This window comes from Melanerpes formicivorus, unplaced genomic scaffold (genome assembly GCF_026170545.1).
Source record: "Melanerpes formicivorus ecotype bairdi unplaced genomic scaffold, bMelFor1.0.p_v2 SCAF_58, whole genome shotgun sequence".
NCBI lineage: Eukaryota > Metazoa > Chordata > Aves > Piciformes > Picidae > Melanerpes > Melanerpes formicivorus.
The window spans coordinates 1,562,078-1,583,369 of NW_027142410.1; the positions used below are offsets into that span (position 1 = coordinate 1,562,078).

Below are 21,292 nucleotides of genomic sequence, written 5' to 3' on the forward strand. Positions count from 1 at the left end.
AGCGCCCCTTGCCACGGCGCAGGCGCAGGCAGCTCGGGACGGTGGCGTTCGCGGGGGCTGCGACAGGAGCGCATCGCGCTAGGCTGGCTTGGGCTGCGTTAGGCTAGGCTAAACTAAAATAAGCTAAGCTAAAGTAAGCTAGGTTAGGCTAAAATGCTGTTCCAGTCCTCACTCCCGTCCCCGCCAGGAGGCGCGGCTTGTGCTGCCCTCTGCCTGCGGCATCATTTTCACTTCCGTGACGGGGGGGCTCTGGGGGTCCCGTCTCCGGGACGTGGCCAGCGCTTGGCGCCCAGCATCGACCCCTGCGTTGCTCTGTGCGGCGGGTATCCCGTTCCCGCTGTGCCACGGGCAGCCGCACAGCCCTCAGCAGCGAGCGCCTTAGCGCGATTTTGGGTAGAACCATTGAAGTCCCCCTAAAATGTGGTGTCTTCGAAGGGGTGCTGCAGCACGTGAGCCCTGACCGGACCCTCTTTCCTGCGGACAGGTCGGGGCACCCCGCTGCCGCCCTTAGCTGGACTCCGTGTGGCTGGCGGGGTGGGTAGCCGCGAAGGGCCCGTGGGTGCTTCCCGGGTGCCACAACGGGCACCGCGTTGAGTAAAACGCAAAGCAGGAGTCCGCAGCACCTGCGTGTGCTCTCGGCTGCGAGGCCCTTTAGGTGTAGCAGCCCTGAGTCGTGTCCTGCTCGGTGCAGAGTCATCTTTAAGAAACCTTCTGTAAGGTGAAAAATCTGTCATGTAAAATAACCCTATTATTATCATCATAATTATTAGAATAATTAATATAATCGTTTTAATTGTTATTATCATTATCATCATTATTATCATTGTTGTCATCATGATGACCATCATCATGATCATCATTAACATCATCATCATCATCATTATCCTCAGTACTGTCAGATCCTATGGTCTTGCTTTGTGGTGAGTTTTTATCCCAAAGAATGGAATCTGTTGTATATCTGTGTTTTTTTCCTCACCCTCATTTCAGCGGAGAACTTTGACACTAGCAGAGACATTCCCAGAGTAAAGGTGGTGTTTTGGCACTGAAATAGTCAATGGTGAGGGGTTTCTTATCGGATTTTTGGGCTAAGGCAGCATGCCCACTCTTAGTTTGGCATTTTAAATCCCTTTTTTTTTTCTTTTGGTCACTACTGAATTCCTCAGCTATGCATCTCCTAAAATCAGTAGGGATGATGTGTAAATCATGTAACCTTTGTTCCCCAGTTATCTATCAGTGAAACAATAATTCTCCACTTTGTTAAGGTCTTGTGACTGTACTGTATTAAAGCTTATTAGTTAAGTAAGTAATAAAATGCAATAAGACTGCTGAACAAAGTAACCACTTTGAAGGCAGTCAGTTGAAATCAGTGTGCCCTCTGTCTACATCCTGAAGGCAAGTTAACATTCATTGTGTATGTTTCTGTGTGTGCAAGATGACTCACTAATGGAATGGTCTGCCTAGGGTAGTGGTGGAGTCACCTTCCCTGGAGGTGTTCAAGCAGTGTGTGTACCTGGTGCTCAGGGATGTGGTTTAGCGTTGACCCTTCAGTGCTGGGTCGAGGGTTGGACTGGATGATCTTTGAGGTCTCTTCCAACCAGATGTATTCTGTGATTCTGGAAAGTTAAAGTGCTAGAGTTTTAGTTAATTTGGTTTTGCTTTTACTCACACCAGCAGAAGCACCTCTATTAAATGATCTGTTTAACTGAGACTTTCTGTGATTCACTAGTAATAAGAATATGGGATCATTTAAGAAAAACATGGGGGTTTTGGTGTATAAACAACCTGTGGATTTATATTGGCATTTCTTTTGCTTTGGGGACAAGGAACAAACTGTTGAGGAGGAAATAGCTAGAAGGCAGCTATTGAACTTATCAGGTGATTAACTGACTGTTCTGCCTTTTTCCTGCTTTACTACATGTGCAACGGTATGTAAAGTAATTAATTGTAGTTAGATACTGACTTTGGTGGGATACTGGAAATCACTTCTGCTGGCTGTAGTGAAACCAGAGTAATAGGCATTAACTGGATTATTTAAGACAAGTAGAAATGTATCTCTGGTGTTGCTATTTGAAGTGTGCATATATGCACACAGGAGTTTGCTATGGGTGGATGTGAATCTGCATCAGTGTGTTCTGGCTGCTGTTTTCAGACTGTATCACCAGTAAATGAGGTGAAGAGTCAGCATTACTATTTGGAGAACCATTACTTTGATTAGGAAGGGAACAGCATGAGGTTTTGTTTGCATTTGGAGAGGGACTTGTGTTGGTTTTGTAGGTGTATGGAACTCCAGACATGCCTGGAGGTTTTCCTCTAAGTCATGTATGATGACATAAGTAGACTTGGTGAAAAGGCTGTTTCAGAACTCAAAGCCAGATTTGCTTTAAGTTTAATGCTTAAGTTTGCTTTAAGTTTAATGCTGTTAAATTTAATAGCATTTTTTGATCCTGAATCAGACCAGCAATACTATAGGTCCTCTGAGCCATTTTGTCCTTTGTCCTGCAGTAACTTCAGCTGAGATCTGGGCTCTTAGTATGGTAAATCTATTGCACATACAGAGGAAAAAGCTCTTCCCCACAGGAAGAGACTTCCCTGCTTAGAGAGGAATCGAACTGTTGCTTGAGGAAGAAGCTGGGTTTTCTGAATAGAATAGAATAGAATAGACCAGGTTGGAAGAGACCTTCAAGATCATCGTGTCCAACCTATCATCCAACACCACCTAATCAACTAACCCATGCAACCAAGCACCCTATCAAATCTCCTCCTGAACACCTCCAATGATGGTGACTCCACCACCTCCCTGGGCAGCACATTCCAATGGGCAATCACTCTCTCTGTGTAAAACTTCCTCCTAACCTCCAGCCTAAACCTCTCCTGGTGCAGCCTGAGACTGTGTCCTCTTGTTCTGGTGCTGGTTGCCTGGGAGAAGAGACCAACCTATGCCTGGCTACAGCCTCCCTTCAGGTAGTTGTAGAGAGCAAGAAGGTCTTCCCTGAGTCTCCTCTTCTCCAGGCTAAGCAACCCCAGCTCCCTCAGCCTCTCCTCACAGGGCTGTGTTCCAAGCCCCTCACCAACTTTGTTGCCCTTCTCTGGACACGCTCCAGCAAGTCAACCTCCTTCCTAAACTGAGGGGCCCAGAGCTGGACACAGGACTCAAGGTGTGGCCTAACCAGTGCAGTGTACAGGGGCAGAATGACCTCCCTGCTCCTGCTGGCCACACTATTCCTGATGCAGGCCAGGATGCCATTGGCCCTCTTGGTTGCCTGGGCACACTTTATGTGATCTTAAGGAATTGGTGAAAATATAGGTAGGAGAATTTCTTAGGAGGAGATCAGGGAAGATTGTACTCTTCAGTTATCCATTATCTCTGCTAAACCTCCTGTTGGTGTTTCTAGTTGTGGGATTTCCAGCTCTCTCTCTGTAATGGGGCTGATGCTGTGTCTGTTTCTCTTGGATCACTATATACCTGAGAGTCATTGTGGGTTTGGTCTGTATTTACCTTTTATAATTGGGATCATGATTGGGAAAAATTACACATAGGATGCTTGTAAAACTGTCTAATGTTTAAAACTTGAAACAAGTTAGTACACTGCAGTGTGCCCAGGCAGCCAGGAGGGCCAGTGGCATCCTGGCCTGCATTGGGAACAGTGTGGCCAGCAGCAGCAGGGAGGTCATTCTGCCCCTGTACACTGCACTGGTTAGGCCACACCTCGAGTACTGTGTCCAGTTCTGGGCCCCTCAGTTTAGGAAGGAGGTTGACTTGCTGGAGCGTGTCCAGAGAAGGGCAACAAATCGGTGAGGGGTTTGGAACACAAGCCCTATGAGGAGAGGCTGAGGGAGCTGGGGCTGCTTAGCCTGCAGAAGAGGAGACTCAGGGGTGACCTTCTTGCTCTCTACAACTACCTGAAGGGAGGCTGTAGCCAGGCATAGGTTGGTCTCTTCTCCCAGGCAACCAGCACCAGAACAAGAGGACACAGTCTCAGGCTGCGCCAGGGGAGGTTTAGGCTGGAGGTTAGGAGGAAGTTTTACATAGAGAGAGTGATTGGCCATTGGAATGGGCTGCCTGAGGAGGTGGTGGAGTCACCACCACTGGAGGTTTTCAGGAGGAGATTTGATAGGGTGCTTGGTTGCATGGCTTAGTTGATTAGGTGGTGTTGGATGATAGGTTGGACACGATGATCTTGAAGGTCTCTTCCAACCTGGTTTATTCTATTATTATTATTCTGCCCTGGGTGATCCTGCTTTTAGCATGGACTCTCTGGAGGTCCCTTCCAACCCTTAACATTCTGTGATAACTAAAGGAGAAAAATCCATCTGAAGACCTTACAGTATCTTAATGAGCTGTGATGCTATCATCTTCTGAAAAGGCAGGGACAAAGTAGAATAGCTTAATGTATTAGCTAAAAAATCATCTTAGTTTATTGTTAAATAGGTTTACAAGTGAGTGTATTTATCCAAAGGCAAAAATTTGTCTGGGAGTTCATTCCTCAGACTTAACTTGGTTATGCAGAAGTAAGCATCCACAAAATGTGTGCTTTGGTATGGCTGAATTGCTTTCAAATAACAGCTTTTGTTAAACCATTATTTGATTTCAACATAGGCAAAGCCTAAATGTTATATCCCATTTGAAATGCTAGGATGGAAAATGATGTCCTTTGTTTCTTTGGTACTGCTGTTTGGCAATGAAAGGAATCTCACAGGCACAAGAATTTTCTTGGAAGTGGTTCCTTTCCAATGTCACCATCACAGGTGCAGGAATTTAAGTGCTGTGCATGGAGCTTGCTCTTGGTGTGTCTCAAAATGCTGTCTTTGCATAGAGCAGACTATGGGGTTGTTCTTCTCATCATTGTGAGAGTCTCTGAGCACCTCTGGGAAAAAACAAGACAGTTAGCATTCTGGAAACTAAAGCTGCACTCTCCAACATAAGCCTGTACATAGGAAGTTGTGGCTTGTGGGCAGCTGTGCACTCTCTCCTACTTTCAAACAGTTTGTTCTTAGCCTCTCACTTATTTTCTCTGCATCTGAACTTTTGGTAGGTAGCAACAAAATGCCACGTTTCTCTGTTTGATGTCATCCTTCTGGGACCTCAGGCTTTCAAAAATGGGATTACAGATGGTGCTGGAAGATAAACACATCCCCAAGGGAAGGGTACAGGGAGTGTGAAGACATTTGTGGCAGCAGAGTTCGTGTGCATACATAATGATCTACCTGCACCATAAAAATTGCAGTGGGACACAGGTTTGTCTGACAGAGCTTTCTTGTTTCAGGTCATGCATGACTGCCACTGGATCTCAGACTGACTCCTTCACCAGCACAGTACCAGTGTCTTTGATACACAGGTATCCTTCAGATACTCTGGATGGGAACAAAAGTTTCAACAACAGAACCTTCAGCCTTTTTCAGGGCATCCTTTCAGAGAAGGTTTAACATTACTGGAATGCTGTAAATGTAATGTAAAAAGAACCAGCAGGCAAGGCTAACAGAATTATTTAGACTTGTGTTAGGCTCATTTTAAAAGGTAGTTAATATCTAATATTAGCAGCAAGTTTAATGTGTTGGGTTTGGGGTTTTGGGTTTTTTGGTTTTTAGGATGTATTAACTGATATCCATCAAACTTGGCACAACCTGAGGCTTCTGTGGCTCAAACAAGAGCCAGGTCAGCTTGTGCTTTGTGTTCTTTGTTATTCTTTCTGCCCCTTTCACAGGCATGGAAACAGATCCAGGCTACAAATGTCCATCACTAGGAAGCTCCTGCTAATAAAAGCAGTGGTGGAAGTGAAATAACAGGCCTTGGTAGTTGTGGTAGTTAATGTTGTGAGATAATTGGGACCTTCTGAGAGATGAGAAAATAACATCATAAAGGGTGTGGATGTGTTAGGCATAGTTATGTATAATTCATCTTTTCCTATAGACTGACTTTTTATGTCATAGCTATGACTGCCAGAGTAATGTTTTTAAGCCCTAATCTGGGCCACATAGTAAGCTTTATACAGCAGAGGTTTTCCTCAGTCCCTTTGTGATCTTAGTTTGGCCTTTTACTCCTAAAAATTATGTTATCCCATTACAGAGCAAATATCAGACAGTGTCTGTGTTAATCCTTGACTGCATGAGAAAGGCAGGGGTGCAGATTCCCACCAGTGCTCCTAACTGTACTGGCTAGTAATAACTAACCACAACTCCCCAGCCTAGGGCCTGAGTTACACAGAATTGCACTCCTTGTTCTGTTGTCTTGGCAGGAGCTGATGTGCATTTTCCTTGCACTGATAGATCTCTTGGCTTAGATTCAATAGGTCTGATTCATTGGCCTGAATCCTACTTCTCATTCTAAGTGAGGTAGTGGTCTGGGCTTGGCTGCCCTGCAGGGTACCTGATATTATGGAATTATGCTGTCTTGTCTTTTACTCTATACTGCTGGGAAAAATAACTGAGTGACACCTAAGAGCAAACTCATATAGATGGTTTTTGTGAAGCACTTTGTAGAGACAGCTTCCCAATGTTGCTGAATTGCTGGAACAGGCCATATGCACAAGTGAGGCTCTTTGGAAAACAGCAATAGAATGAAAAACTGGCTTAGATGGGATCATGCTGGCATGATTTGGAAAGTGTTATTTATCCCTGGCTTTGACTAGCTGCTGCAGTTGTTTATCCTCTGCAAGAAGTGACCTAATGTAATTAACACAACATGAAGAGCATGGCAATGAAAGATTTCTGGCATTCACTGTCTTCCCCACTGATGCTTAGTAGTTAAGCACCACCTGTTGAAGTAACTTTTAATGGTAATGTTTGTGGAAGTCTGATACTGCTATTTCACATTTGATTGCCTTGGAGGGTGAAGGAGTCCCTGTTGGGCTATAGCAGCCTAAAAAGCTTTGTAGTGAGCAGGCAACTGGCTGTTGTCAGTGCTTACATTCTTAACATTGCCTCATGGGACACTTCTGTGCTGCATCATCAGGCTAGAACACTCATATTCTGAAATCCCTGCCTTACTGTAAAATGTTGTTGGCTGCTGTCCTGGTTTCAGCTGGGAGACAGTAAATTTCCTTCCTAGTAACTGGTGCAGTGCTGTGGTTTAGAGTGAGAACAACATTGGTAACACACTGATGGTTTAGTTGTTGCTCAGTAGTGCTCATCTTCAGTCAAGCATTTTCCATTTCCTGTGCACTGCCAACAAGCAGAAGCACAGGAAGCTGAGAGGCAGCGTGGCCAGAACAGCTGACCCAAAGGAGCCAAAGGGATATTCCATACCCAGTATATAAACTGGGGGGGGAATTGGCTGGGAGGGGCAGATTACTGCCAGGGTGTGGGTTGGCAGGTGGTCAGCAACTGCACTGTGCATCACTCGTCTTTCTCGGGGTTTATTCCTTTCCTTTGTTGTTGCATATTTCTTTTCCACTACTATTATTATTGTTGTTATCTTTTTAATCATAATATTTTATTGTATCTCATTTATTAAACTGCTCTTAACTCATTCATTTAGAATAAAACCTTTATTAGAATAAACCAAACCAGGTTGGAAGAGACCTTCAAGATCATCGTGTCCAACCCATCAACCAATCCAACCCACCCAAACAGCTAACTGATTCCAACTACAGAGCAGCTAAGTCAGATTAGACTTCTTATGGATATTGATCACACAGGTGCTTTCATATTTACTTAAATCTTCAACTCTTTTCTCTCCTTGTTTGGAAAACATTGACATTTTTTACTAGAAACTCTCTCCCTAACCATCTCAATGAGTGGAACCTATTTCCATCCAGTCATCTTTGACTGGATGGAAAGTAAGTGACTGAGAAGGCCTTTCCTGGGGTTCCTCTTCATCTGTGTTTGGCCACTGAGAGCAAAAAGATAAAGTTTTAGTACTAGGTCAGAAATACTGTACCAAAGGACTGTTCAATAAGGAGTGATGGAAATTTCCTCTTTCCCTGGTGTTTTTGATCCAGTGAAGGTCAGCTTCACCTGGATCTTCTTCATTTTCTTTTCTTCAGTGAACTCATCAGCTTGAATTGTTGCAGTCCCTATCTCCAGGTATGTTTCCTGCCACTTTTCAGGGGCTGATTGTAGACTTCTTTGAACTGCAGCAGTGTAGTCAGTCTGGTAGAGATACAGGCAGTCCTAGATTATCTGTCCTAAGAAACAGCACAGATTATCTGACATTTCTTAATCCAGGATTGCTGGTGCTCTTAACTTTTTGCATTTTCTGCATAACGCCTTCATACAGTCTTCTATTCCTTGGAAATTCAATAAATGGATTGGCTTAGCCCAGAGTTCACAGCCAATAAAGGGATTGGCTTAGCAAATACATGGCTTCTCTCCCAGAGAAGGCAGCAGTTAGTTCTCAGCCCCTCCTCATAGGACTTCCCTTCCAGCCCTTTCACCATCTCTGTTGCCCTCCTCAGGGCATATTCAAGGACTTTCACATCCTTCTTATACTGAGGGGTTCAGAATGCACACAGCACTCAGAGTGAGGCCACACCACCACTGAATACAGCAGGATAATCTCTTCTGACTGGCTGGTCATGCTATGTTTGTCTGATGCAACCCAGGATAGGGTTTGCCCTCTTGGCTGCCAGGGTACACCCTGCTGCAACTAGTGAGCTGCTGTCAACCAGGAGCCCCAGATCCCTTTCTGCAGGGCTGCTTTCCAGCCACTCCTCTCCCAGTCTATCCTTGTGCCTGGTGTTACTCTGTCCTTAGTGCAGAATCCAATATTTTGACTTGTTAGATCTCATTCTGTTAATCATAGCCCAGTGCTCCAATCTATCTAGATCTTTTTGCAAGGCCTGTTGTCCCTCCAGAGGGTTAAACACCTCCCGGTTTGGTATCATCAGCAAACTTGTTAATGGCACATTCAAATCCTGCATCCAGATCATTCATCAATATATTGAAGAGAACTGGCACTAGGATTGAGCCCTGAGGAGCACCACTGGTCACCAGGTGGATGCAGCCCCATTCACTACCACCCTTTGAGCTTTGTCCTTCAGCCAGTTCTTCACCTGGCATGCTGTGAACTCACTCATCCCAACTGGACAACAAGGATCAAAAACCTCATGAAATCCAGAAAAAACTACATCCACCACCTTCCCTTTCACCCATTGGGTGGATGACCTTATGAGAACATCAAATGTTAAACTAATTGTGTAGAAATACAGTGGTGCCAGCTGTGGTATCTTTTTGCTAGGTTTTTACCACCTGACCTTGCTTTTCCATGGGGTAGGGTGGCTATTAACTATGGGCACTGGACATTTAATGACACCTGACTGTGTTGATGTAAGGGGTTTTTCTCCCTTTAGACCTCTCAGCTCAGCCCTTAGGAATCCAGCCTAGTTTCAGAGTGAGAAGGAGAAAACCCAGCATAGGTGTGTGTTGGATTTTGGTTGGTTTGGGTTTTTTGTAAAGAAGCAATCCCTCCTCCCAAAGAGCCTCTTCTTTAACATCCACAGCCTTGTACAAAGATGGCCTTAGAAGCTGTAGAGATCAGCATTGGGAGGTGAATTGTAAACTGCAGAAGAATGTGATGAAAAGCTTTGTTACCATTTTTGCTACTTAAATAACTGTGGTGTTGTTTGGGTTTTTTTTTTCCATTGGGATGTACAGGAGAAACCTGACATATGGTTCTTAAGACCCCTTCCAGCTTCTCTGCCTAAAGCACTTGCTCTGAAGGCCACATACCTTCTGCTGCTCCACTCGTCTCTGATGGGTAGCTTGATGTCTGACCTAACAGCTGTAGTACACAATTATTTAAGTGCTTGTCAAACTCAGTCTGGAGATCTCCTTGGGAGCATAAAGGTAGGTTTGTCTTTGCTTGTTTCTCTGGCTAGCTATCTAAGGCTCTGATAGATAGCACTCTGATAGAACTGTGTCCAGTTCTGGGCCCCTCAGTTTAGGAAGGACATTGACTTGCTGCAACGTGTCCAGAAAAGGGCAACAAAGTTGGTGAGGGATTTGGAACACAAGCCCTATGAGGAGAGGCTGAGGGAGCTGGGTTGCTTAGCCTGGAGAGGAGGAGGCTCAGGGGAGACCTTCTTGCTCTCTCCAACTCCCTGATGGGAGGTTGGAGCCAGGCAGAGGTTGGTCTCTTCTCCCAGGCAGGCACCCAGCCCCAGAACAAGAGGACACAATCTCAAGCTGTGCCAGGGGAGGTTTAGGCTGGATGTTAGGAAGAAGTTCTACACAGAGAGAGTGATTGCCCATTGGAATGGGCTGCCTGAGGAGGTGGTGGAGTCACCATCACTGGAGGTGTTCAGGAGGAGACTTGATGGGGTGCTTGGTGCCATGGTTTAGTTGATTAGGTGGTGTTGGATTGGTTGATAGGTTGGACGTGATGATCTTCAAGGTCTCTTCTAACCTGGTCTATTCTATTCTATACTATTTTATACTATCCTATAAACTCTGGAGGACCTAGCTACAGCAGCCTCCTTTTCTGCCCCTATACACCCTACTTCGTGCCATTTACCTTGTTTTCTGTGTACAGCAGCAGAAGTGTTGGTGTCTGTATCTACTCGCTGCATTAACCAGCACCAGAACAAGAGGACACAGTCTCAGGCTGTGCCAGAGGAGGTTTAGGCTGCATGTTAGGAAGAAATTCTTCACAGAAAGAGAGATTGGCCATTGGAATGGGCTGCATGGGGAGGTGGTGGAGTCACCATCACTGGAGGTGTTTAGGAGGAGTCTTGATGGGGAGCTTGGTGCCATGGTTTAGTTGATTAGATGGTGTTGGATGATAGGTTGGACTCGATGATCTCAAAGGTCTTTTCCAACCTCTTCTCTTCTCTGCTCTTCTCTGCTCTGCTCTGCTATAAAACAACAATAACAACAAAAAAACCCAAACTCAAACAAAAAAAACCCCACAAACTCCAAACCAACCAGCCAAAAAATGCAACAAAAAGAACAACCCAAAACCCAAGACTAAATCAAGTAGCACTTTTCCTCTTTGGTTACATAGAACCAGTAGTATTGCATGGCCAGATGCCTTAGAGTGTCTCTTGTATGGTGGACATATCTGTAATTGCCTGTTAATTTTTATAGGGGGAGGGAGGAAGATTTTTAGTTAAGGAGGTTGACTTTGTGGACTAATGGAAAGGACAGACCCCAACAAGCAGTGGTATTTGTGTTGGGTTTTTTCTGTCTTCTCAATGAAGTAATCTTAGGAGGGCTTGTAATAACCATGTAAGATATTGCTGGTATTAAATTTGGGTGAAAAGTGAATGGTCAGACACCTTCATTCATCATCACAAAGGAACTGAACTAACGTGACTGACTCCTGGTACCACCTCATTTTTGCAGTTGTAAATGTCTTGACATATTTATTAGGAAAAGAGAATGCAGGCCAAATTCATGGAAGAAATGGTCTAACAACACACTCAAGCACAGACTGGAATCCTCTGAGAATTACTTAAGGGCTCAGAGCTGTAAATCCCATTACTGAGGATTTAGGAGGCGATTAGTTTAGATAACCACAAGAGGTCATAGTTGCTTTGTGGATGTAGGAGAAGAGAGAAGGTCATAGCTGAAAACTTGTCTTTTTAGAGAAGTGCTGCCAAAAAAAGGTAGGTTGTTCCTAGTTCATGGGGAAAAAAGTGAGCTTGACATCTGAATTTGCAATGTGAAATGCTTGCAAAAGTAGGCATGACCCAAGGGAAAAGAACAGCCTGTTAAGTGTACTCAGCGCTGGTGAGGCCACATCTTGAGTACTGCATTCACACAGTATCACCAAGGCTGGAAGAGACCTCAAAGGTCATCAAGTGCAACCTGTCACCACAGACCTCATGACTGGACCATGGCACCAAGTGCCACATCCAGTCCCCTCTTGAACACCTCCAGGGATGGTGACTCCACCACCTCCCTGGGCAGCACATTCCAATGCCTAACAACTCTCTCCATGAAGAACTTTCTCCTCACCTCCAGCCTAAACTTCCCTTGGCGCAGCTTGAGACTGTGTCCTCTTGTTCTGGTGCTGATTGCCTGAGAGAAGAGACCAACCCCTTCCTGGCTACAACCACCTTTCAGGCAGTTGTAGAGAGTGATGAGGTCACCCCTGAGCCTCCTCTTCTCCAGGCTAAACAACCCCAGCTCCCTCAGCCTCTCCTCACAGGGCTGTGCTCAAGGCCTCTCCCCAGCCTCGTTGCCCTTCTCTGGACACATTCAAGTGTTTTGATGTCCTTCCTAAACTGAGGGGCCCAGAACTGGACACAGGACTCAAGGTGTGGCATAACCAATGCAGAATCCAGGGGCACAATGACTTCCCTGCTCCTGCTGGCCACACTATTTCTGATGCAGGCCAGGATGCCATTGGCCCTCTTGGCCACCTGGGCACACTGCTGGCTCATGTTTAGGCAGCTGTCAATCAGCACCCCCAGGGCCCTCTTTGTTTGGCAGCTGTCCAGTCACTCTGACCCCAGCCTGTAGCTCTGCATGGGGCCAAAGTGCAGCACCCAGCACTTGGACTTGTTGAATGCCATCCTGTTGGACTCTGCCCATCTCTCTGGTTGGTGGTCATCACCTGCAAGTAGTAGTTGAGTCTTCTAAGTAGTGAACACTCCCTTCTAAGCAACTGACTTTTTACTTGCAAACCAATAACCTCTGATCCCTCACACTTCATTATCTAAACCCTCAGCTTCCCTCTTCAGCATCTTTCTCAAACCGATAAGCTTCCTTGCCACTGAGGGGGAGAACTCAACGGAAACTTCCCACCCTGAAGGCCTCTGCAATTGCCTACATTTTCAGCATAATTTTCTGCCAAGAGTTCTTCTAGTGGATGTAGACATCAAGTGAAATGGTTTTCTGTGCCTCTGCTGCTCTCTCACTAGAAAAGAGCCAGTAACAAAGCTTTATCTGCTAGATTTCTAACTCTCTTTGTAGATCCATGTGGTGTGCTGTTAGGTAGTTGGAAATACAGCTGCATGCAGCCATTCAGGACTTCAATTCCCAGAAGCAAACGTAGCCTGGGAACCCATCAGTGTAAAGGAGCAAATGATCTGCTAGAACTGCAGTGCTTGCTTGTGTAAGTGGTGACAGTTCACAGGCAGAGCTGTGGTGCCACAACGGAGTTGCACATCCCTGTGCAGCAGAGTCATTTCCCAATGTACTTAAGGTAAAGCTGGAGTAGGTAAGATGCAGTGTAGTGTATACCTGATGGCATGTTCATGGCACAAACTCTGTTCTCTGTCTAAATATAATTGCATGCCTGAGCCAGAAGTTTTACAGATTGGCAGGAGAGGTGGGGCTGCACACAACTCGTCTTAATCATTGTGAACATAAGGCCTGAATTTTTGTGCTTCAAATGGTTTAGGGCATGGATTGTCTCTCACTGCAGGATGCTGCAGCAGCTAGGCAGCTGGACAGAAATTTGTCTGGTTAAATAGCACTGAAAGGGTGGGGTGCTTGCTCTGCTTCACCCTAATCCTGTCTGAATTATTCAGCCTTCCTCTGGAGCTGGGCAACCTTGTAGACATAGGTTTTGTGAGGCATGGCTTTCCTTTACAAATGCTGTGGTAACTCTTTCCAGTGTGTCACCAGCAACAAGGCTGGTGAGAGGCCTTGAGCACAAGCCCTGTGAGGAGAGGCTGAGGGAGCTGGGATTGTTTAGCCTGGAGAAGAGGAGGCTCAGGGGAGACCTCATCACTCTCTACAACTGCCTGAAAGGTGGTTGTAGCCAGGAAGGGGTTGGTTTCTTCTCCCAGGCAACCAGCACCAGAACAAGAGGACACAGTCTCAAGCTGCACCAGAGGAAGTTTAGGCTGGAGGTGAGGAGAAAGTTCTTCACAGACAGAGTCATTTGTCAATGGAATGTGCTGCCCAGGGAGGTGGTGGAGTCACTGTCCCTGGAGTTGTTCAAGAGGGGATTGGACGTGGCACTTGGTGCCATGGTCTGGTCATGAGGTCTGTGGTGACAGGTTGGACTTTATGATCCTCAAGGTCTCTTCCAACCTCAGTGATACTGTGATACTGTGATCTTTGTATCCACCCTTTATATTCTCGCTGTTTCCACCAGTGTGCTCATACAGACATCTGACTTAGCAGCACCCTGCTTCCTGTGTCTTTCCTGGGACCTTCCTTTTACTCTCTTCCAATCTCTGGGTATCGAGGCAGATTTAAAGCAAGACACTCTAGTCACTAGTTCAGCTTTTTCATCTTCTACTGTTGAAGAACCAGCACCAGAACAAGAGGACACAGTCTCAAGGTGCACCAGGGGAAGTTTAGGCTCAAAGTGAGGAGAAAGTTCTTCACTGAGAGAGTTGTTAGCCATTGGGATGTGCTGCCCAGGGAGATGGTGGAGTCACCATCCCTGGAGGTGTTCAAGAGGAGATTGGACATGGCACTTGGTGCCATGGTCTAGTCATGAGGTCTGTGGTGACAGGTTGGACTTGATGATCTTTGAGGTCTCTTCCAACCTTGGTGATTCTGTGAAAACCACTTTGCTGTTTGCATTTCAAGTATTGGTATGAAGTACTTATGGGACAATCTGAAGCAGGTTCTGGGTACATCATGAATGTTTTGGGCATGGCATCTCCACATTTGTTTTCAGGCTGAATGTAGAAGGGAAAATAATGCTGTGTTTTTTACTGTGTTACTCTCATATTCTGATCTTCCTATGGCCCTGCAGCTTGGTTAATGTTTTGAGCTTGTGTTTACAGAAGGCTTTTCTATTGTTATTGTCAGTTCTGCTATATTTTTGTTAATTATTAATACATTTATTCTGGCCTGCCCTTTGTGTTTTGGTTTTTTTTCCCCTGTAACTTCATCCTTACTATTTTCTTCACTTGGATATGGTTTCACTTTCCTGAAGAATGCTTACTCCACAGTTTCCATTCCCCTAACCTGTAGTCCAATTTCCTTTTCACTCTTCCTGTGATGTTTTGCCATTTGGAAATGTGCTTCTCTGTGCTTCCTGTATGCTGTCCTGAAGTTGTTTCCATACTATCTCCTAGGACTGAGTTTGCCTGGCTGCCTCCTAAGCTTCCTTGTTTGCAAAATTCCCCTTCCTACAGCTGAATGAACTGTGGGTTTTTTTTCTCTTGTTCTGACAAAGATGGTGAGCATTGCAGCCCTTGTTGAGGAGCAGATCCTTGAATGTAATGTTTTGAACCACATTCCACATGACCAAATGAAGGAGTGTGTCTCCTTTCATGTACTTCCTAAGCAGCTGGTTCATTGATTCTTAACTGTTGGCTTTTGCCTCATAAGGGTTTTTAACTGATAGCATAGAATACCGTGGTTTCAAATGCAAAGCTGGGAGAGCTGCCTTTGCAGTGGCTCCTACAAGCAAACACGAACTGGTTATGGCTCTTTGGGGGGGTTTACAGCAACTGCATAGTGCAAAGGGTCTCTCAGGAGACCTCTAAAAACCATACATGAAATATTACTTAAATCTGGAAGATAGTTATAATAAAGGAGGAAACAATCAGTGCAGGTCTAGCTTTCCCTCCTTTGGGTTCCCTTTAAAAGAAGGGGAAGGTTTTTGCCCTGAGGCATTGTTTGTGTAAGCAGGTAATTGACACAGTCCACAGATCTAATGAGAGATGATTGTTCTGTTCCATTGGCAAATTACAGAGGGAGCTCTTATCTGGTACTAGGGACAGTAGAGCATGTGTTTTCATATGGATTGATTTGATTTCTTTTTGGTTCCTTTTTGTCCTTATCATCCCACTTGCATGGAGCTGCCAATGGAGATTTGTCAGCTGGCAGACAGCCAGAAGCTTGGAAGGGAGAAAGCAATAAAAGACTACAGAATGAATGAGGAGGGTCTTTTGATCAGAGCAGCCATGGAATTAAAAGAGAGAAATGATGTATGGGAGGATAGAGACTACAGAGAAGACAGGGACTGCTTTCTCACAAATAAAGTGGTGACTCAAATGCCATCCTTCAACAGTCAGGATGTACTTTGTCAAGACAAATGTACTTGTCCAGCAGGAGTAGGTAGATGACTGTCCCCTTGTACTCAGCTCTGGTGAGGCCACACCTTGAATATCGTGTCCAGTTTTGGCCACCTCAATACAAGAGAGCTGTGGAGGTGCTGGAGCCAGTGCAGAGGAGGGCAACAAAGCTGGGGAGGGGCCTGGAGAATAAATCTTATGAAGAGTGACTGAGGGAGCTGGGGATGGTTACTTTGAGGGGAGACCTCATTGCTGTCTACAACTACCTGAAAGGATGCTGTGGAGAGGCTGGTGCTGGTCTCTTCTCACAGGTAATTAGTGACAGAACAAGAGGGAATGGCCTCAAGCTGTGGTTGGGTAGGTTTAGCCTGGACAGAAGAAAAAATGCTTTCACAGCAAGAGTGATCAGGGATTGGAATATACTGCCCAGGGAGGTGGTTGAGTCACCAAGCCTGGATGTGTTTTGAGGTGGTTTGGATGTGGTGCTTGGGGATATGGTTTAGGGATGAACCTTGTAGAATAGGGTTATCAGTTTGACTTGGTGATCCTGAGGCTCTTTTTCCAACCTGAATGTTTGTGTGATTCTGTGAAAAGCTTGAAAGTCAAAATCAAGTGGTAAGTCTACAAGGAGAACCTTAAACTAACCTCAAGCTGACTGTACAAATCTAATTTCTGTTACAGGTAAGTTGATGATGAGTTTAGACATGAAAACATCCAAATGAAGAAGAGGGCCTATTGCCCCTGCAGAAGTGTCCAACAACAGCTCCTTCATTTACAATGCCAGGCAAACCCACTGCTGAATGGACATAATATGGTCTTTCCTTCAAGGAAAGTCCTTCTGTGTCACTGTTCTTTGAGGTCTATTTTTTGAGAGCTCTTTCTGATTTCTAAACAGAGACTTCTGTTTTTCTGGCATTGTTATCACAGCAATGTTTTAAATGGTGTTGGTTCTTCTGTTACCTGTTGCAGGTATATAGACTAGACTAGACCAGACCAGAGCAGGTTGGAAGAGACCTTCAAGATCACCATGTCCAAGCTATCATCCAACACCACCTAATCAACTAACCCATGCAACCAAGCACCCTGTCAAGTCTCCTTCTGAACACCTCCAGTGATGGTGACTCCACCACCTCCCCAGGCAGCACATTCCAATGGGCAATCACTCTCTCTGTGTAGAACTTCCTCCTAACCTCCAGCCTAAACCTCCCCTGGCAGAGCCTGAGACTGTCCCCTCTTGTTCTGGTGCTGGCTGCCTGGGAGAAGAGACCAACCTCTGCCTGTCTACAATCTCCCTTAAGGTAGTTATAAAGAGCAATGAGGTCTTCCCTGAGCCTCCTCTTCTCCAGGCTAAGCAACCCCAGCTTCCTCAATCAATCTCTCATTCAATCCAGGTATGTAAACATGGATGCTTCCAAGATGCCTTTTGACATTAGAAAGGGTTTTTTGGGGAAAAAAATAGAAAAACCTTCTGGCCACTCCAAGTGGGGTTGGTTTATGTACAGGTAAGTCTCTTGGCATAGCTGTGCAACACTCTTTCATAGGAGAGTGAAAAAACCCCACACCCTAATGAGCCCTGTGCTGGAGAAAACAGCAAAGCAGTGTGCTAAGAAAAAGGACTTTTCTGCCAAGTCAGAGTTGTTTTAGGCTGAGAAAAGAAGCTTCCAGCTGAGAGCTGTATGCCACTGCTGGTGGTCAAACAGGGAGGTCATTCTGCCCCTGTACACTGCACTGGTTAGGCCACACCTTGAGTCCTGTGTCCAGTTCTGGGCCCCTCAGTTTAGGAAGGAGGTTGACTTGCTGGAGTGTGTCCAGAGAAGGGCAACAAAGTTGGTGAGGGGTTTGGAGCACAGCCCTGTGAGGAGAGGCTGAGGGAGCTGGGGCTGCTTAGCCTGGAGAAGAGGAGACTCAGGGAAGACCTCATTGCTCTCTACAACTACCTTAAGGGAGATTGTAGACAGGCAGAGTTTGGTCTCTTCTCCCAGGCAGCCAGCACCAGAACAAGAGGACACAGTCTCAAGCTGTGCCAGGGGAGGTTCAGGCTGGAGGTCAGGAGGAAGTTTTACACAGAGAGAGTGATTGCCCATTGGAATGGGCTGCCCAGGGAGGTGGTGGAGTTGCCATCACTGGAGGTGTTCAGGAGGAGACTTGACAGGGTGCTTGGTGCCATGGTTTAGTTGATTAGGTGGTGTTGGATGATAGGTTGGACACGATGATCTTGAAGGTCTCTTCCAACCTGGTCTGGTCTGGTCTATTCTATTCTATTCTGAACTGGTACAGACAGGGCTGTAACCCTAATGTGGTGTGTGTATGTAAACCCTTGTGTGTAAAGGGTGGGGGAAATAAAGCATTTGAATTAGTTTAATACATCTATTTACCCCAAGCAAAATAAGGTATCAAGGGAAAACCAGTTTGTTTCCAATGTGCTTGCTTTGGCTGGCATTCACTAAAAGTAAAGCTCTGCTGCTGACAGCACTGTTCTACCTCCTGGCAAAAGTCAGGTAGGCCATGCCTGAGTCTTGGAACTTTTTTGGACATATCACTATTTCACTTGGAAGCACAGGACTGTTGCAAATTGCTTGCATTTACATTCTGCATTTATGTGCATTTCTGAATGTAAATACATTTAAAATACTGCATGTTTTGCCATTCCAATGGTCTAGACAGGGTGGGGAGGACCTTTGCTCTCAGGATTGTGGCTGTATTGGTAAGCTCTGATGAACAACATGAAATGGGGAAGAATGGAAGAGGCAATGGTTACTGTCCTGACCAGGATGCAGTCCAGAGAAAATCTGACCTGCAGGCTGCAGATACCTGAGGAGTTACCAGTCAGCCACCCAGTCCTGGCTCACTGGAGAGGTCCCTGATGACTGGAAACTGGCCAGTGTGATCCCCATCCACAAGAAGGGTCAGATGGAGGAACCTGGAAACTACAGGCCTGTCAGCCTGACCTCAGTGCCATGGAAAATGATGGAGCAGATTATCTTGGGGGCAGGCACTGCACACCTGAAGGATGGCCAAGGGATCAGGCCCAGACAGCATGGATTTAGGAAGGGCAGGTCCTGCCTCTGCAACCTGATCTCCTTCTATGATCAGGTGACTGCCTGGTGGATGTGGGGCAGGCTGTGGATGTGGTCTGCCTGGACTTCAGCAAGGCCTTTGACACCGTCCCCCATAGCAAACTGCTGGCCAAGCTGTCAGCCCCTGGCTTAGACCTCAACACTCTGTGCTGGGTTAGAAACTGGCTGGAGGGCCAAGCCCAGAGAGTGGTGGTGAATGGTGCCACATCCAGCTGGCAGCCAGTCACCAGTGGTGTGCCCCAGGGATCAGTGCTGGGCCCCATTCTCTTTAGTATCTTCATTGATGGTCTGGATGAGGGGATTGAGTCAGTCATCAGTAAGTTTGCAGATGACACCAAGTTAGGAGTAGATGTTGATCTGTTAGAGGGCAGAAGGGCTCTGCAGAGAGATCTTGACTGACTGGACAGATGGGCAGAGTCCAACAGGATGGCATTCAACAAATCCAAGTGCCAGGTGCTGCACTTTGGCCACAGCAACCCCATGCAGAGCTACAGGCTGGGGGCAGAGTGGCTGAGAGCTGCCAAACAGAGAGGGTCCTGGGGATGCTGATTGACAGCTGCCTAAACATGAGCCAGCAGTGTGCCCAGGTGGCCAAGAAGGCCAACAGCATCCTGGCCTGCATTAGGAATAGTGTGGCCAGCAGGAGCAGGGAAGTCATTGTGTCCCTGTACTCTGCACTGGTTAGGCCACACCTTGAGTCCTGTGTCCAGTTCTGGGCCCTTCAGTTTAGGAAAGATGTTGAGTTGCTGGAAAAGTGTCCAGAGAAGGGCAACAAAGCTGGGGAGGAGTTTGGAGCACAGCCCTATGAGGAGAGGCTGAGGGAGCTGGGGTTGTGTAGCCTGGAGGAGGCTCAGGGGAGACCTTAATGCTGTCTACATCTAGCTGAAGGGTGTTTGTAGCCAGGTGGGGGTTGGTCTCTTCTCCCAGGCAACCAGCACCAGAACAAGAGGACACAGTCTCAAGCTGCACCAGGGGAAGTTTAGACTTGAGGTGAGAAGAAAGTTCTTGACCGAGAAGAGTTGTTAGCCATTGGAATGTGCTGCCCAGGGAGGTGGTGGAGTCGCCATCCCTGGAGGTGTTTGAGAGGGGATTGGACATGGCTCTTGGTGCCATGGTTTAGTAGTCATGAGGTGTTGGGTGACAGGTTGGACTTGATGATCTTTGAGGACTTTTCCAACCTTATTGATCCTATGATTCTATGACACCAGGTCACAAGAGGCATGGTGTTTGTCTGTAAGTAGGTGCTGATACCTGCTTCAGCTGGTTGTCTTTGGGTGTGAACTGGTGTGACTAGATGACTGTGATGTGTCTGGGTGCATTTCTTCCAAATACTGTTGGGGGAAATGTGTGTTGGTCTTTTGTTCTCTCCACAGGGAGTCCTGGACCAGCCTTGCTTCTATAGGTATCATAGTATCAGTCAGGGTTGGAAGGGACCACAAGGATCATCTAGTTCCAACCGCCCTGCCATGGGCAGGGACACCCCACACTAGATCAGGCTGGCCAGAGCCTCATCCAGCCTGGGCTTAAACACCTCCAGGGACAGGGCCTCAACCACCTCCCTGGACAACCCATTCCAGGGCTTCACCACTCTCATGGGGAAGAACTTCCTCCTCACATCCAGCCTGAATCTCCCCACCTCCAGCTTCATTCCATTCCCCCTAGACCTATCACTACCTGACATCCTGAGCAGTCCCTCCCCAGCCTTCCTGTAGGCCCCCTTCAGATACTGGAAGGCCACAATGAGGTCACCTCAGAGCCTTCTCTTCTGCAGACTGAACAGCCCCAACTCCTTCAGTCTGTCCTCACAGGAGAGGTGCTCCAGCCCTCTGATCATCCTCGTGGCCCTTCTCTGGACACCTTCCAGTACCTCCACATCCCTCTTGTAAGAGAGGCTCCTGAACTGGACACAGTACTCCAGGTGGGGTCTCACCAGAGCTGAGTAGAGGGGGAGGATCACCTCCCTTGACCTGCTGGCCACACTTCTCCTGATGCAGCCCAGGATCTGATTGGCTTTGTGGGCTGCAAGTGCACACTGAGAGCTCATGTTGATCTTTTGGGGGTGCTGGTGGACAAAGTCTCTCTCCTCAGGGCTGCTTTCCAGCCAGTCACTGCCCAGCCTGCATTTGTGCCTGGGATTGCCTCGACCCAGATGCAGGACCCTGCACTTGCTCTTGTTGAACCTCATGAGGTTGGCTTGTGCTCACCAGGTCTCTTCACTAAATCTGTAGATAAGACTTACTCACTTCTGGGAGTGGCAGAAAAACTGGCAGAAGAACTTCCAAGCTGTGCTCTTTGTCAGTAAAGTTTCTGTATTTATTTATTTAACCCTCAATGGCATTCTGTACT

General features: G+C 46.6%; 1 protein-coding gene across 1 annotated transcript; it reads left to right on the top strand.

Moving 5' to 3' along the window:
* Positions 1-254: 254 nt before the first annotated feature.
* On the top strand, positions 255-16,856 carry EXD1 (exonuclease 3'-5' domain containing 1; the record flags this gene model as incomplete). Its single annotated transcript, XM_068161375.1, is given in 9 exon segments — positions 255-534; positions 988-1,043; positions 1,045-1,057; positions 4,996-5,099; positions 5,101-5,145; positions 5,265-5,336; positions 9,592-9,783; positions 15,639-15,872; positions 16,839-16,856. Coding segments are annotated over 9 exon segments (1,014 nt in total), but the record flags the coding sequence as incomplete, so codon positions are not given.
* Positions 16,857-21,292: the final 4,436 nt, after the last annotated feature.